Genomic DNA, 14,996 nt, shown 5'->3' with positions numbered 1-14,996 from the left:
CAGGCAGGTTTTCTCGGCGATGAGTGTGAAACAGCCACTACAAATATATACAGAAGTTTACAGAGCAGGGTTCCCTCTGCAATGAATAATTTACCGGGTAAATTCCACCTCATTTTTAGGCTTGGCGAATATCCACCAGCAGCGTCCAATTGATCGTGACGGGCTCTTTGCAAACATTCAGTAGCTGTCATTTACTTCTCTAAACACGGGCTAGATGCAAGCCGTGGAGCTTATTGTTTTTCCTCGGCTATTTAAATACACAACTTGTTCTAAAGCAAACAGCCACATGTGCAGCGCCGAGACGCACAGTCCCTGGCGCCTGGAAAACTCAATTACATGAACATTTGTTATTCATAGATTCTGAGGCCAGTGGCATCGCTTGTGATCCGCATCACACGCGCTGTCAGACTCACCTCAGTTGGCTCCTACGGGGCTTTTCTCATTTCTTCTTTTCCTCGAAGAACTATCTGATCTTAATTTAGGAGCTGGCAACGACGGGAAATTCATCTCAGCCATTCGTCAACAGCTCAAAGTATTAATTAACCTTACTGTTAAAAACGCTAATTGTTTTAAGAACGTTTCTCCAAATGCTTGGGAGGAAAACCCAGAGATGTGTTTGTGATGGAAGATAACTATTTGAAAACTAAGACGTGCCAGTTCTTACACGGCAGTCTTTTTCTTCTAATGTTTTCTCTCTTTTAATTATTTACCCCATAAAGAAGTGAACTGGATAGCTTAATTATCTTTTCAAGGCCAGGGCCTTCTATATTTTAAAAGGACGAGGGATTTATGCAGTCGCTGGCTAGAGCGCTGCTTTGACTTTGAGTCATCAGCACAAGTAACCCTTTGCTGCTCTGGTTTGCAGCTCTGGTTACCTCCAACCACTTGGCACTGGAGCACATGGAAATATGAAGTTCAGCAGCATGAGCAAAGCCTTCCTGGACAGGCATGGGGAGCTCCGTTGCTGCTAGTGTGTCCTCAGGGACAGTTGCTCTGAGAGTCTCCACACCCTCAGAGCACAGGAAGAAGAGTGAAAACCCATATGGATTTGCAGAGCACAGAAAGAAGAAGGGTGAAAACCCATATGAATTCGCATCACAAGAGTTGTAAGAATTGTCTCATTGCAGAGCTGATGGACCCCCTCCATCTTCACAATGCTTCAGTTTTAGTCACACAAAAAAAATGTTGACTTGTACAGTTGACCAACGCAAAGCTAGACTAACTCAAAGTATGCAAAATATTTCCAAAATTAAAAATGCTGTGTTAATGTATTTGCAAATCTCAAACAATTATTCCTGGCTTAACTTACTCCTGGATAACAGATCTAGTTGGATCTGGATTACTCTGAATAACAGAGCTAGAATGTGTTCATTGGTCTAAACAGCAATACGTGATGATGCAGACTTCTCGCTTGTTTTGAATTCTCTTTGACATTACAGAAAACTGATCACGTACCTGTAGGCATTGTAGAGATTCCTCTTTTCGTTCATGTTTTGACATCGGCCCTCCACAGAACAAGGAAGAGTGAAATTTCTTGCAGGGAATTCCATAAAACAGTCACTATTACTGGTACAAGAACTTTCCTCAATGCTGGCATCATCCAGATCTGTCACCTTCAATTCCCCATCTACGATGACGAACTGTCGAGGACGAAAGTCCAGTAACGTCACAGAGCCAAGAGGAGAGTGAGCCAAATAATGCAAGAGCCGAACTAAGCTAAGACATATCTGAAATATAAAAACATGAGTTCCTCGTATTATTTTCTTAGCACACAGCACATGAATTAAACCACTTGAATTGCAGAGATGTTCATAACTGTGACTAAATATAAGCATTACAACTTATCTCCAAAACTTACAAGTTGCTTCCAAGGTATTTTTTTCCAGGGGATTAACACAGTTGATGGTAATAACCCTTAGAGACTTGAAACCAAAATAAGCTTCTTTTTACTAGTGTTTTCCCACACTATTCTTGAAGTGTGGCCCATTGTTGCTATTCTTACTTTTAATAGAAATAAAAGCATTTACTTTTAATAACACATTACATACAGGCCTTGATCATGCAGGCTAGGATTTTGGTTTTTTACAAGCTCAGGGTCTAGGATGTTTGGCTTCAACACTAAGTGCCTATAACCAGAGCTTGAACAACAGAAGGTGTCTGTCTGTACTGCCTCTTCACTGATCACTCCTTTTCAGTGTTTTTGTAACAATTTTCTACTGGTTTCTCTTACGTTTGCCTCGTTTCCAGGGCAGAAGAAATCAAACACACTGACAGTGTAGTTCAGTAGCTCTGCTGACCCAGACAGCAGAGGCTGGGCACATTCAAGCTGTTCTCCCTGTGTGTTTGTGAGGCACTAGCACTGTCTGACGCTTCTGTTTTCATTTCTCTGCCTGACAGACTACAACATTTCTATTCTACTTCAATGACACCAAGAATGTATGCAGAGATACCCAGAGGTACATATGCACATGAGCAAGGATACGGGGTGGCAGGCTTGCGGGCTCTCTTGCCCCTCTAGAAGCATCCACAGCCTTTCTGGTGCTGTCCTGGGGTAAAGCACCCTGCATATACAAGGAAACTTATCGTGTTGTTGAGGAAATGGAAGCAGGTCAAAATGAAGCATCCAAAAAAGGGCTTTTCCTATGGGCAAGTACATCACTGAACTGCCCCAGGACAAGGTACCACACGGGCAAAGCTCTAACGCTTTGAACCTCATTCCTGGTCACACCTAACTTGCCGTGCACAGATTTTCAAGGGCCAACAAAGCCCAGAATGTTGCTTGAATAAAAATACAGGTTGTTATGTGAAATTATTGCCTTCCCCCAAAGGCCAACTGAACCCTACTGCTGTGCTGGCAACCTCTGTGACCAACCTGCTACCACCACCACGCGCTGAGCTCCGGGCACGGGACGGGACCCGGATGGGAGATGGATTTAGGAGCAGTGACAAGTGTCTCCATTGTTCCTAGGAGCTCCTGAAGGAAACCGGAGTCGAGTTCAGTGCAGACAACACGCCTGCTCCACCTGTGCTGGGAAAGCCAGCCAGGACGGGGACATTCCTGGGCTCAGCAACCTCATTCCGTGCAGTGCCAGCAGCATGATTCCAGGCTGGGGTCTGAGCCGGGGCAGGCAGTGCTCTCCCAGGCAGCTCCCAGGCACAACGCAGGAGGCAGAAGGGCCACGGGAGCCTACGTTTATTTTCCTCTTCCTTAGTCAAACAGAAGAGGAAGCTGTAGAAACCAATGATAAAATCAACCCACAGCCATGATTAGGAGATAAATGTAACATCCTTTTACTGTTTAAGCTCCAGTTATGCAGCTCGCTGCTCTGCGCCAACAGTTCTGGGGGCCTGGCTTTTTAACAAGTGTGAAATGCTTGGAGATACAATGCAAAAAAAGCATGTAACCAGCTGCAAATTAGATAACATCAGCAGACAAAATAACCTATCTTACACACTGCAGAAAGGGAGTGCAAAAATGTGTTTCTGAACCAAGATGTAATCAAAAGCAAAGTAAATGCTTCATATATGTGAATTATATGGCATAGTACAAAACCTCTCTTTCATGCTTGCAGGGTTTTTTGTTTATTTGCTTTCTTTTTGTATTTTTACACTGATAGCTCTCCTGAAAGTCCCTTTCAAGAAGCTGTTACTTACTCGAAATCGGTCTTCCCAAGAAGTCTGCAAGAGCTGAATCATCTCTAAGGGCGAGCCCAGCTCAGTGATGGTGGTCAGTGTGTCTGGGATGTCATTGCTGTCCTGGTAGCAATAGCCGTAGAGCTGAAAAAATCAGACAGGCAATTATCAAATTGATAATTCAAGCAGACAGGCAATTATCAATATTATCAAATATCTTGGCATGCTTTCCTTTTTCTTCTTGCATGAGATTCAAAATAATCATTTCCTACAAAGCTCTGAACTCTGTATGTTTTATGTCCTCAAAATCTCCCCCAGAGAGCTTTTGTATCCTCACACTTGAGCAAGACTCCCTTAGAACTCCCCCCCAAAGGACGCTCTTTAGCTAGCACAGTCCCTGTGGGCATCATACGAGACTGCTTAAGTGGTTTCTGCATTCCCCCCACCACATTTTATATTATTCCCTACACACATTTCATATTAATGGATGTGTAAAAAAGACAAGGTAATATCTACAAATACTCATCAATGCAAAGACAGACTTCTATAAGAGAAAAATTAGTTTAGCCTATGCCATATCTGGCTAAATAAGAATCATCTTCCGCCTAAAAGACAGCGCAAAATATCTTTTAATGACATTTCCTACTACTTGTGCACTGGCTGGCAACGCACATTTAAACGACACAGTGGATTGAAAAGCAACTGAAATGCCAAAGCTTATCTTTTCCCACCCAAAAACCTGTCTTTGGCTGTAACTGATGGACAATGATTTGCAGTATCATTAGAGAAGGGCAAATACTGCAAAACATTATCTGGAAGCAGTTTCTGCAACTCAGAAGAATTTAAATGGCAATTTGAGCCACACTCCAGCTCCCTCTTACATTTGCTTTCCAAGGACATTTGAATGATTATTTTTTTCCTTGCACAAGAAGAATATTCAAGAATTATGGAGAAGATGGCTGGCTTTATATGGAGTAGGACGAGGTCTGACCCAGCTAAGGGGATAGACGAGCTCCTTTGCCAAGCCCTGGCAGAGAGGCAGCTAAATGAGCCTGATAAGGATCAGGCTGCAGCTCTCCAAGCAGAACAGCATGCACAAGAAATAACACTCAGTGTAATCTCTGCCCCAAGTCGAATAAGCCATACGGTTAAAGGGCTTGGTGAAAAAGTGATTTTTAAAAATGGCTCCAGTTCTGTTCATCTACCACCCTTTCTCTGAAAAATTAGACTTTTCTTCATCTTCAAAGCTTTCGGAAGGAAGCTCAGGGAGCTGCCCCGGGCCCCCATGGAGCTAAGGGGACAGGACAGAGCCCTGCAACAGAGGCGCTTGTGCAGAGCACGGAGCACCGATTCCCAGGGAACACAAGGACCAGGGAACACAAGGACCAGGTCAGCGCCTGCAGCTGCCACAAACAACCCCTGCAAATAGCCCCGACTCGGGACTTGTGACCCTGGCACAGGAAAGCCAGGAAAGTGGCTCAATGCAGCAAATACTCGATCTGTTATGAGCCACGCTGCTAGCTCCAACCAGAGCTGTCTGCATTTAAATGACATAAAAGAGTTCCAAAAATGCAAGTGAAGTAAACAATTATTCTTTTTGGTGTAAGAACGGCGCTGTATTTCAAAACAGCTGCTAAGACACAGACATTAAACTAAACAAAAAGGAGCTAGAAGATTTCATTTTAAAACATGCCATAAAGATTTTGGCACTGAGGCACAATAAAGAATTCAAGATAGCTGTGTATGAGCAACAGAAATAGAAAAATGTGCAAATGTGCCCTTTATTTACTGCCACAACCATGACAACAATTGTAAGAGAAACCATTTATTAATCTAGAGTTATTTGGACTGGTCCCAGGGTTTGTTCCTTATCATCTGTGATAACATTTTTGTGCAGCTTACTTAAGAACAGTTAAAACTGTGCTGTAAACTGTCTTACATTATCACGCCAGGACAACGGTCATTAACAAAGAAGTAACAGAAAAATCTTAATTGCAATATGTATCTTTTCAGATAATGCTCAAAATTCCTCTGAAATGAAAATTAAGGGCTGGTTCCGCAATCATCCAACGGTTAAAAAAAAAGCCATAATGGGCATTAACAACGAATACAGGCTAGAAAATCAGGATATCATAACCAACACTAATTTCCAGTAAAATAGAATGCAAAAAAAGTAAAGCCCAAAAAATGCTCTTCATCAGGCATTTTCAACATTTGTGAAAACTACTTCAAGAATGGAAATAAGGAAGACAAATGAGAGTCATATATTCAATTATAAAAACGTGATTCATTTACATCCATACACACAAAATGCTGAGAACGTAGTCTCATTATCTATGGATATCAATACATCGATAGTAAGGAAACGCAGAATATATATAATATGTATTCATCTCTGTGAACTAATTCCAATAGTTACAACAACGATTTCGATTTGTTCTCAGAGAGATGGCACTTGGCTTGTAAGTAATTTTTTATTTTAGTATTCAATTATACTTTGGCAAAACTCTTCATTGTTTTCATGTATTTCATACATGTCTTATTATATAAAGGGCAACTTAGTCACTTCTGTCATTGAAGTAGCTTAAAGCTGATCCAGTTTTGACTGTATTAAATTGTTCTTTATTCTCATAAGTTTTTTTGCAAAAAATAATGTATTACTGAATTTAATCTTACAAACTAAAAACATAGTACTGAGGAAGTTAGCATATGTCTAACTCAGAAAAAGTATATTTAATTTGAGTTCTTTATTGCTTTTACTTAAGTGAAATCTCTCCAGATGTAGTGTTATTACATAATTATATAGAGTTACAGAAGCACAAAGGTTTGATATAAAGGATTTATTGGGCTGCATTTATCCTTTTGTAAATGAAGTAAATGCAAAAATGTGCATGTAATTACATAGCCATATTTATATGTACAGTTATCATGATTACAAACTGGGCATGTCCCAACAGCCAATTAAGCGTCTAAAAAGGCTACATTCGTCCCATCCTGATGAACCACCACCCAGAACACAGAGGTTAGAAAATCTGGAATATATATAGATGCAAAATGCTCCAGCATGGTAGTTCTTACGCCTTTTGTTTAAGCAGCTGACTTATTAGACAGATACCTTTCCCTCTTTTTTCCTTAAAAAGAGATAAAAAATAGAAAGTAGAAATAAAAATCCATTTTTGAGGTCCGAAATGAGAAAAAGGGTTTATATGCCCAGACAGTGAAGTAAAAAACAGATATCTGGACGCATGCAGGTTAAACGGCCACAGTTGGAAGCAAAAGATGATCCAAAATATCTGCACTACCTGAAATTCCCCTAGGATGGACGTTATTTTCAGTACCACAGAGCTCCATGTGAGATATATTCAAGAGCGATGGTTTTCATACATTTTTTCAACACGGTTCCAATTAAACAAGTGGGAAGCAACACAATCCCACATCTTTTTTGATATTGCATTTAAATACAAATATATTGCCACCGAGGTCTGGAGTTTTTGCCCCAAATCTAACAGCAGACAGCCACCACATGGGGCTGCCCACCCCGCTGCATGGGGGGAACCCGAGCCCACGCGTGGGGGCTCTAGCTGTTCTCACGTTGGGCACTGCAATGCAGTTCAAGGAGTCCTGTTTACCGAGCTCTTCGGCAGCTCTTCGGGTCTGCTCCATGGCACGGGCTGCCTCCTCCTCCTCCTTACTCTTTATGCTCCGAAAACTCCCCACGGCCTCAATGGTTTTAGGCGCACTGGGCATACGGGGTCAGCCCCAAACGAGTGGGATGGCTTTGTGGGAAGCGGCCCGCCAGCTCCCGTCCCTTTACAATTCCTTTTTCCTACAAATTATCGGGACAGAGGTGGCCCTTTCAGACAAGCTGGGGGGCGACGGGGGAGGCAAAGGTCAGGCCCTACACAAAAGCCCGCAAGCTTACTGAATAAAAACACAAAATGAAGGAGCTTATTAAGCTGTCATCAGCGGGGTAAGTATATGCAAACAGCAGAGCCTCCCGCCTCGGCCCGGGCACCCTCAGCGGGTGTTGAGGAAACAGACGTCAGGGCAGAGCCCAGGCCAACGAGCCGCATGGCAGCCGCAGGAGCTGCCCACGCGGGAAGGCCGCGACAGCGAGATCTGCTCCACAACCACAGATCTAGAAAATTCTGCCTCCCCTCCTCCTCCCCCCGCCTCACTTCTTCAATGAGGATGAGATTCTCCTGCCACCAGGAACAGGAGCTTCAGGAACACAATTTCCAGCAGTAACACAAGGGCCCACCCAACTGGGCTGCACCACAAATGAACTCAAGAGCGCTAACCCGCTTCCCTTGCAAGCTGGACTTGCCCACACTTACTACAGCGGGGCATTGACTTCACTTCCCAACAGGAAAGTCACACTTCCAGGGCCAGCAACAATTCCCAACACTCACTGCAAGCTTCATTTTCAAAAATGCATGGACACAAGGTTATCGAATCAAAGTTAGTTATGGCAAAATTATACTGCCTGCTGACCTGGGACCCATGAGAAATAAAGCCTGGCTGTCCCACTGACATTGGGAGCCATTTAGTGAACCATTTCTGTGAGTTGCTGCATGCCAAAAGCAGAAAAGTCCATTTTACAAGGCTTGATCAATATTTGATCGATATTCAGTTAAACATAAACCTTTATAGGCCCCTGATCTGGCTTCACCCCCCTTTTATAGGGCTCTGCACAGCCCCTGCAAGCACAAGCCAGGCACTGCCCAGCACAGCCACCACTTCCAACACACGAGCTGAGACACTCGTGCTAACCACCGTGACCTCCAGCTGTGTCTTAGGCTTCAAACACCCCCTTCCACTGCCCCGTGCATCTGGGCATATATAGGTTTATCTTTGCCACCACTGCTCAGCCCCGAAGCATCTGCAAACCCACCCCGCGCCTCTCCCTGGAGAAAGGGCAAGTTCCTCGGATGGCCTGGAGCCCATAGGGATCAGCCTGAAGCCAACCTGCCCACTCCAGGCTGTCTAGAGACGGTGCCCAAAAAGGGAACCGATCTCAAGCTATCCCATCCTGCCAAGAGCTGAGCTTTGGAAAAAGCTCAGGATACAGCGAGCGCTAAGCTGGGACCGCAGCTGCGTGCGGGTGACTGGGAAGCACAATTTCTTCTGCTGACTAATGCATAAACAAGGCAGGTAATTTAAATATTAAGCTCTAAATTCACATCTCTGCCCAGGCTTTTGTTTATAAATGTTTTAATAGCACTGCATTTTACAAGAGTTAAAAGGAACCAGAATGTCATACCTGGTACTGTTACTAAACATGGTATTCAAGGACGTTAAGATAAAAACTGGAATGTGTTAATTAGAAAGACACACATACATATATATAACTGTATCTATAAGTATATTCACAGATGTCCATAGATACCTATATATTTTATATGTGTGTGTGTATATACCTACGCATACCTGCAGGTCTAACACACATTATGCTGGCTATAATCTTATGATTTAGTAACGTTATCTGCCTTTCACTCTCCTGTTTTCCTTACACGCTGAAGTGGAAAATTCTTCTGCTAAAAACATTTACAGCACTTTGCATTTGCATTGCACTGCACAAGCTCAAGGCCCAACCTCGCAAATATTTAGCCACGCAGGCAGCCTACTCTCATAAAGCACTCACCAAAGGCAGAGAGCTCACTCCTAGGCCCACGGTTTGGGTAGAAAAAACTTTGTAAATGAGCAGAGCAACATCCACCCTGTGCTCCGTCCTCCGCGAGGGCACTCGACTGCTGTACGACAGCTTTAACCCTTAATGATGACATTGTTTTGCTTGACCAACTCTCAATAATCTGTGTGTTTTATGTGCTGAAAGGGTAAACTTGCTGGAATATTCACACATGCCTGTATATTGTTTTCTTTGTTAGGTATCTGAGTGATAGACACTGTATTTTATCCTGGCAAGCATAAAGAAATGAACTTGGAGCCTAGCTACATGGTCCAAGAAAAAGCAGCTGTTTCCAAAATATATTGTCCCCAATTTGGCCTGAAACAATAAAGAACATTCATGTTTGGTGCCCACTACCTAAATTGAGCGATTCAGCTGAGCCTGACAAAAAACAACAACTCCTTTAAAATTAGCCTAGAATCAATATTAGCCTTAGCACACCGCCTGCGAGAACCAGTTCTTGGCAAGGCTTGCACAGGCAATGCTGAGAAGAGAAACTGCGAGGGCAGTGAGATGCCACAGGGGACCTCTCCAACCAGCCAGGTGACGATGGCACTTAAAGAAAAAAACAAGGAAAAGACCTTAAAAATTTTAGCCTCCTGCAATTCCCAGGATGTCACCTGGGTCAAAGCAGCTCCCTGGGCAGGGCCTCACAGAACAGCAGCCTCCCAGGACGGCGGTGCAGGAACAAGGCTGGGCTGCCATGGAAGGCAGCCCAGCGACATTGGAAGTCATCAGCTCCCACAAGGGAGCAGAAATTCAAACCAGAGTGCTGCAGAGTGATTTACATGGCACATAAACCAGAGAAGCGATCGCAGAAATCATTCAGCAAATGACGGGGGATTAGTTTTATGAACACTGTTTTCCAAAGCGACTAACTAATTTGATGGCATGTTCTTGCCCTATGGAAAACTCCTCCTGCCAAGACCTCTGCAACCTCAACACCCTCTGCTATCTTCTGCAATTCAATGGAGAAAAAAAAAAAAAAAAAAAAAGAAAACAAAAGCTATTTGGCGACTTCAGAGTCAAGATGTGCAGCGTGTCTTCCAGTGACATGAAGGGCCAGGGCTGGTTTGCAATTGGATCAGCCCCGCGCTTCCAGCAGCTCCGGCGCTCCCGTTAACAGATCCTTTCCTCACTCCCCGAGGCGCGGGGTAACATCTGGGCCCCGGGGGAGGCTGCTTCGCGGCGGAGCAGAGCAGCACCGCACAATCCCATCCCTCTCTCCTCGCCAAACCGCATCCGTCTTGCTCCCGCTGCCCTGGGCCGCCCCGCCGGCTCCCGGGCGCTGGGGACGGACACCAGCAGCGCGAGCCGCCGGCGGCAGGTGGCACTGCCCGCTTTCCCCTGCCACCCACGCGTGGCCGGGCCCTCACCCCACACGCCAAGCCAGGAGCCGCCTCGCCAGCGCCCAGGGGCCTCATGCCCCTGGAGGTAACACCAAGGAGGGACTCGCCAAGTTGCAGCTCTGTTGGGTCCAGTATAGGCCACAGGCGGGATCGCTCCCATCAGGAGAAGGGGGTGGAGAGTGAAAGGCGGGAGCTCCCCAGGCCACCCCACCAGGACCTGAGGTGGCCTCACTGATCTGGGCCTGACCCAAGCATGGTCAAAGCAAGTCATTTAAAGTATCCTGCTAGAATATTCTCTATCCAAAACCACCTTGCACTCAAAACCATGCCCTACAGACAACCTTGCATCCCACCTCACATCGCGCTGCTCTTCTCAGGCTGGTGGCTCCCACCGTTTTAATGGTCAAACTGGGGGTCCGAGACTGCTGCTCAGCACCCCGTGCCATGGCCACCACAGAGAGGGAGCAATGCCCAGCTCCTATCCCAGGGCCATTCCCACCCACTGCCACCACCTGGGAAGAGCATCCCGAGGGACCCTTCCTACCAGCACCTGGTCTTTCCTCCCATTACCATCCATGAACATGGCCATGGGTCACTGCAAGGAGGACCAGACCTCCAAGAACCCACACATTTCCATGCCACTGCCTCTGCACTGGAAATTAACAGCAAACTCTTCATGCTTGGAAAGGCGCCGTCTACTTCCACATGGAATAAGTAAGCTGCATCCAGAGCCTCACTATTTTAATTCTCAAGTTAAAAATAAAACTGTGCCCTTTCCAGCTGGCTTTGCCTATGCATAGGGAAACCATCATGGTAAAATGCCTGTTAATTAGGTTCATTATCAAATGTAAAAAGAAAATTATACTTGAAAACACGTTAGCTGGTTGTAATAACCAACAGCAAAAAAATCAACCAGCACATCTTAAGCACTACTGAGCTTGTCAACAGCAAGTGACTTATTTTAGTTGTATTTTAGTCAATGAATTTTCTAAGTGACAGTCACACTGTAATCATGACCATTTCAAATAAATCAGTAATAAATCCACTAGTGCTAACTGAATCAATTCATATAAAGATTGCTTTGACATCCTAAATTAGATGGGGACTTTCAGTGATGATCTATTTCAGTATTTCATCAGCTTGCTTTAACTCCAAGAGCTGCACAAGGCAAATGAGAGGGCCCTGGCTCGGCAGCCTGCGGACTCCTGGTCGTGCCACCGGCTGCCGTCCTCAGGAAGAGCCAGCACTTTGGGCTGAGCTTTTGTGCTGCTTTCCAAGGGAGTGGTTCCCTCCTCGGTGAATCATGGAGCTGATGCTGGACGTGCTCTGCCACAGAAATAAGCCTGCATTTAGCCAAGGGCCTACCAGCCTCAAGCCTTGCTCGACTTTCCACCGGCTCCAGTAGTGCCAAGCAAGGGAGATTTTCCCACCCAGGGAAAAGCTTGTGCCCAGGAACGGCGGCTCCCTTAGCACTGACACCTTAGCAGGGCCAACACTGCATTGCTTCAGCATTACTGCAACTCCAACATCGCCCGCGTGTGCTCAGAACCCCGCTCGTTGTTTGAGATTAACTGCAAGCGGGTTGATTCCTCCTCAAACAGGAAAAGGAGGAATCAAAGCACACTAAATCACCCTCCCACTGCACACATGGAAAGGCAGGACTTGGACACAGGAGTATGTGAACTGTGCAAGGAAAGCAAGCACCGTGCCGGGGAAGAGATCACCGGCCGCGTTTGACACCGGGGCGGCTGCAATTAGCAGGCCGCTAAACCCTGGCTCACAATGAATCCATGACCCAGCTCCTCCTCTTCTCCAGGGACTTTCATTATGAAACCGACTGTAAGGAAGCACCCCTCTCCAGAGGGAGCGCTCCCACCCCGTGGCCTGCACCTGCCCCAGGCACCGGGGAGCCGCCGGCAGCGCCCGGCTCCCGCACACGGGCACCCTCGCAAGGGGCAAAACACGGGGGTAATGAACACACAAACACAACCCGTCTCGGCCAACGCGGTGCCGCTTCCTTGCGGGCTCTGCCCGCTTCTTGGCCGGGCCTGACGGGGCAGATGTGCCGGAGCCGACACACGTGGCCGCTGGCAGGGGCAGCGCAGACACGTCACTTGCTGTCTCAAGGCACGGGGGGCCTCGGGAAAGGGCCCTTTCCCCTTCTATCATATATCACACAATAATCGAGCGGTTTAAAGGGATGCCTAAAGAAAAGGGGAAAGAAAAAAAAAAAAAAAAAAAGCTGATTTTGACAAGAGACAGGCCAGAAAGGGAACTGCTGAGACAGTAAAGAACAAGTCTGTTATCTTACAAACTACACTTCAGGCTGTCAACTGCCAGAGATTTACAGGGAAATCTCCTTCCCTCGGACAGAACCTACACCAAAGGAGAGCTTTACTTCCACCAAGAGCAGCCCATAAACATATTCACCCCAAACAGCCCTGGCTGGGGCAGGCGAGCGCCCACAGCGGCAGCAACAAAGGTGTTCCCTCTTCCCATGGAGAAGAAAAACATGGAAAATAAATACACACCACAGCAACAAGGAGACAAGAAAACCTCCCGGCTTTTTACTGCCCAATGGTGTGCGGTGAATGTGGCATCCGTGAGCAGTGTGGGTCCTGCCGCTGCAGCTAACCCGGAGCTCTGCCGGATGCCGGCGCTGGGGAGATGTTTGCTCCTGAACTGCTCTCTTCTCACGGAGCCAGGCGAGAGCCCCAGCCTGGCTCCCGGGGAACAAGGGACCATCACTCCAGTCGTGCAAGGTCTGAGGCTGCAGCAGACAACATCACTAACCTAGGAGAAGTTTCAGCTTGCTCACTGCTCCCCGCTTTACGCTCTGTTTTACAGCTCCAGGATGACATTGGAGACCCCTTACTGGCCCACACATGTCCTCCAACCGTGACTAGATCAAGGCCCTCAGGCTGATTTTTATAGGCTCCTCTCAAGGTGACACTTTATCAAAGTGTTAGCGCACACCGTAGCCTTGCCCCCTGCTTCCCTAGCATGGAATAGGTTGAACGGGAAGGGCAGGGATTTACGGGGCTCGCCGCTTCCCTCCATCTCAGCAAAGAGGCCCCACCAGCGCCCAGCAGCTGAGGACACACAAAAGGAGGCGACGACAAAAACTGCAGTGAAACAGAAAATGTGTTTCTGACTTAAGTACGATCTATTTTTAAATGGGGTGGCGTGCAAATATGAAGGCCCAATTAGCACGGGGGAGTTCCGTGCGCTGGAGCCTTTTCCCAGCACGGAGGCCGGGTGCCTTCCTGCTCACCAGAGCCTGGGAAGCGGCTGCTCGTGCCGGAGCCACACGCTCCCACGCGGGCCCTCTGCACTGGCATCGCCCAACGGGATACTTGGCATTCCCACTTGGTTTGCCCGTTCCTTAGCCCATATGAAGGGCCGGAACAGAGGAACAAACTCATGTGGGGTTCCTCGGGACTGAGGGGAAAGGGACGTTGCTCCCGGGGGCTTTAGCAATGCGGCGTTAGCCCCGATACAGCTGCTGTCGCCCATCCACAGATCACACAGGAGCTTGGCTTCTACACCGCACAGAGGACAACCGACCCACAAGTTAATCCTTCCTTAGGAAAAAGGGAACTACACTCTGGCAACACCTGGAAAAGAGGGCATGGCCACTAGCGACCAAAGTGCGGCTTTAGGCGCCCAGACTCCGAGCTCAGTTTTGCCACCAAACGTGGAAAACAATTTTGGTGAAAGCTCCCGTCGCATTCCCGAGCGCGGGGGGCATTCCCAGCCGCTCCTCACAGCCGCGCAGCCCGCTTTTCCAGCGGGACCGCGGCACGCGGCACCTCTCGGCAGGAGCCCTCGCCGTCGGCGCCGCAGCCTCACCCGGCACCGCGCAGGGAGCACCGGGGATCCCCCGATGGGACCCGCACAAGCGCCGTGCGGAGGCGGCCGCCCCTTCCTTGCCCGGCACAGCGCAGCGCAGCCCGGCAGCCCCGGCCTCGAGCGGCACCGCGGCCGCCGCTCCCGAGGGGGAGCCCCGGCCGCGGCGGAGCGGCTCCCGCCGCCGCAGCCCCGCGCCCGCCGTTACCTGCAGCACGTTGCGGTGCCGCAGCCGCTGCAGCAGCACCATCTCCTTGACGAGCTTGTAGGCGGCCAGGCGGTAGCAGTCGCCGAGCGCGGCGAACTGCCGCACGCAGCCGGCCACGTCGTGCCCGCCGAAGTCGACCGCCTTGAGCGCCACGGCGCGCGAGCCGTTGAGCAGGGCGCGGTAGACGGCCTTGGTGTAGCCGGAGCCCAGGTAGCGCACGCCGCTCGCGTCGCGCATGTCGCGGCAGCCGAGCAGCGGCGGCCCCGGC

General features: G+C 48.0%; 1 protein-coding gene across 1 annotated transcript in view; it reads right to left on the bottom strand.

The window, feature by feature from the left end:
* Positions 1-14,927, bottom strand: part of PKDCC (protein kinase domain containing, cytoplasmic) — a 30,857-nt gene extending 15,930 nt beyond the window's left edge. The window contains exons 1-3 of the mRNA XM_026046293.1: positions 14,729-14,927; positions 3,655-3,777; positions 1,456-1,727 (exon numbers count right to left, since the gene is read on the bottom strand). Coding sequence (XP_025902078.1) covers positions 1,456-1,727; positions 3,655-3,777; positions 14,729-14,770 — 437 coding nt within the window. The 5' untranslated portion in view covers positions 14,771-14,927. The remainder of the gene's footprint in view (positions 1-1,455; positions 1,728-3,654; positions 3,778-14,728) is intronic.
* Between the last annotated feature and the right edge of the window lie 69 nt (positions 14,928-14,996).

The sequence above is a fragment of the Nothoprocta perdicaria genome, unplaced genomic scaffold (genome assembly GCF_003342845.1).
Source record: "Nothoprocta perdicaria isolate Ctin4 unplaced genomic scaffold, notPer1 scaffold_43, whole genome shotgun sequence".
Taxonomy (NCBI): domain Eukaryota; kingdom Metazoa; phylum Chordata; class Aves; order Tinamiformes; family Tinamidae; genus Nothoprocta; species Nothoprocta perdicaria.
The sequence above is the reverse complement of the archived record's forward strand: the minus strand, read 5'-3'. Positions and strand labels throughout refer to the sequence as shown.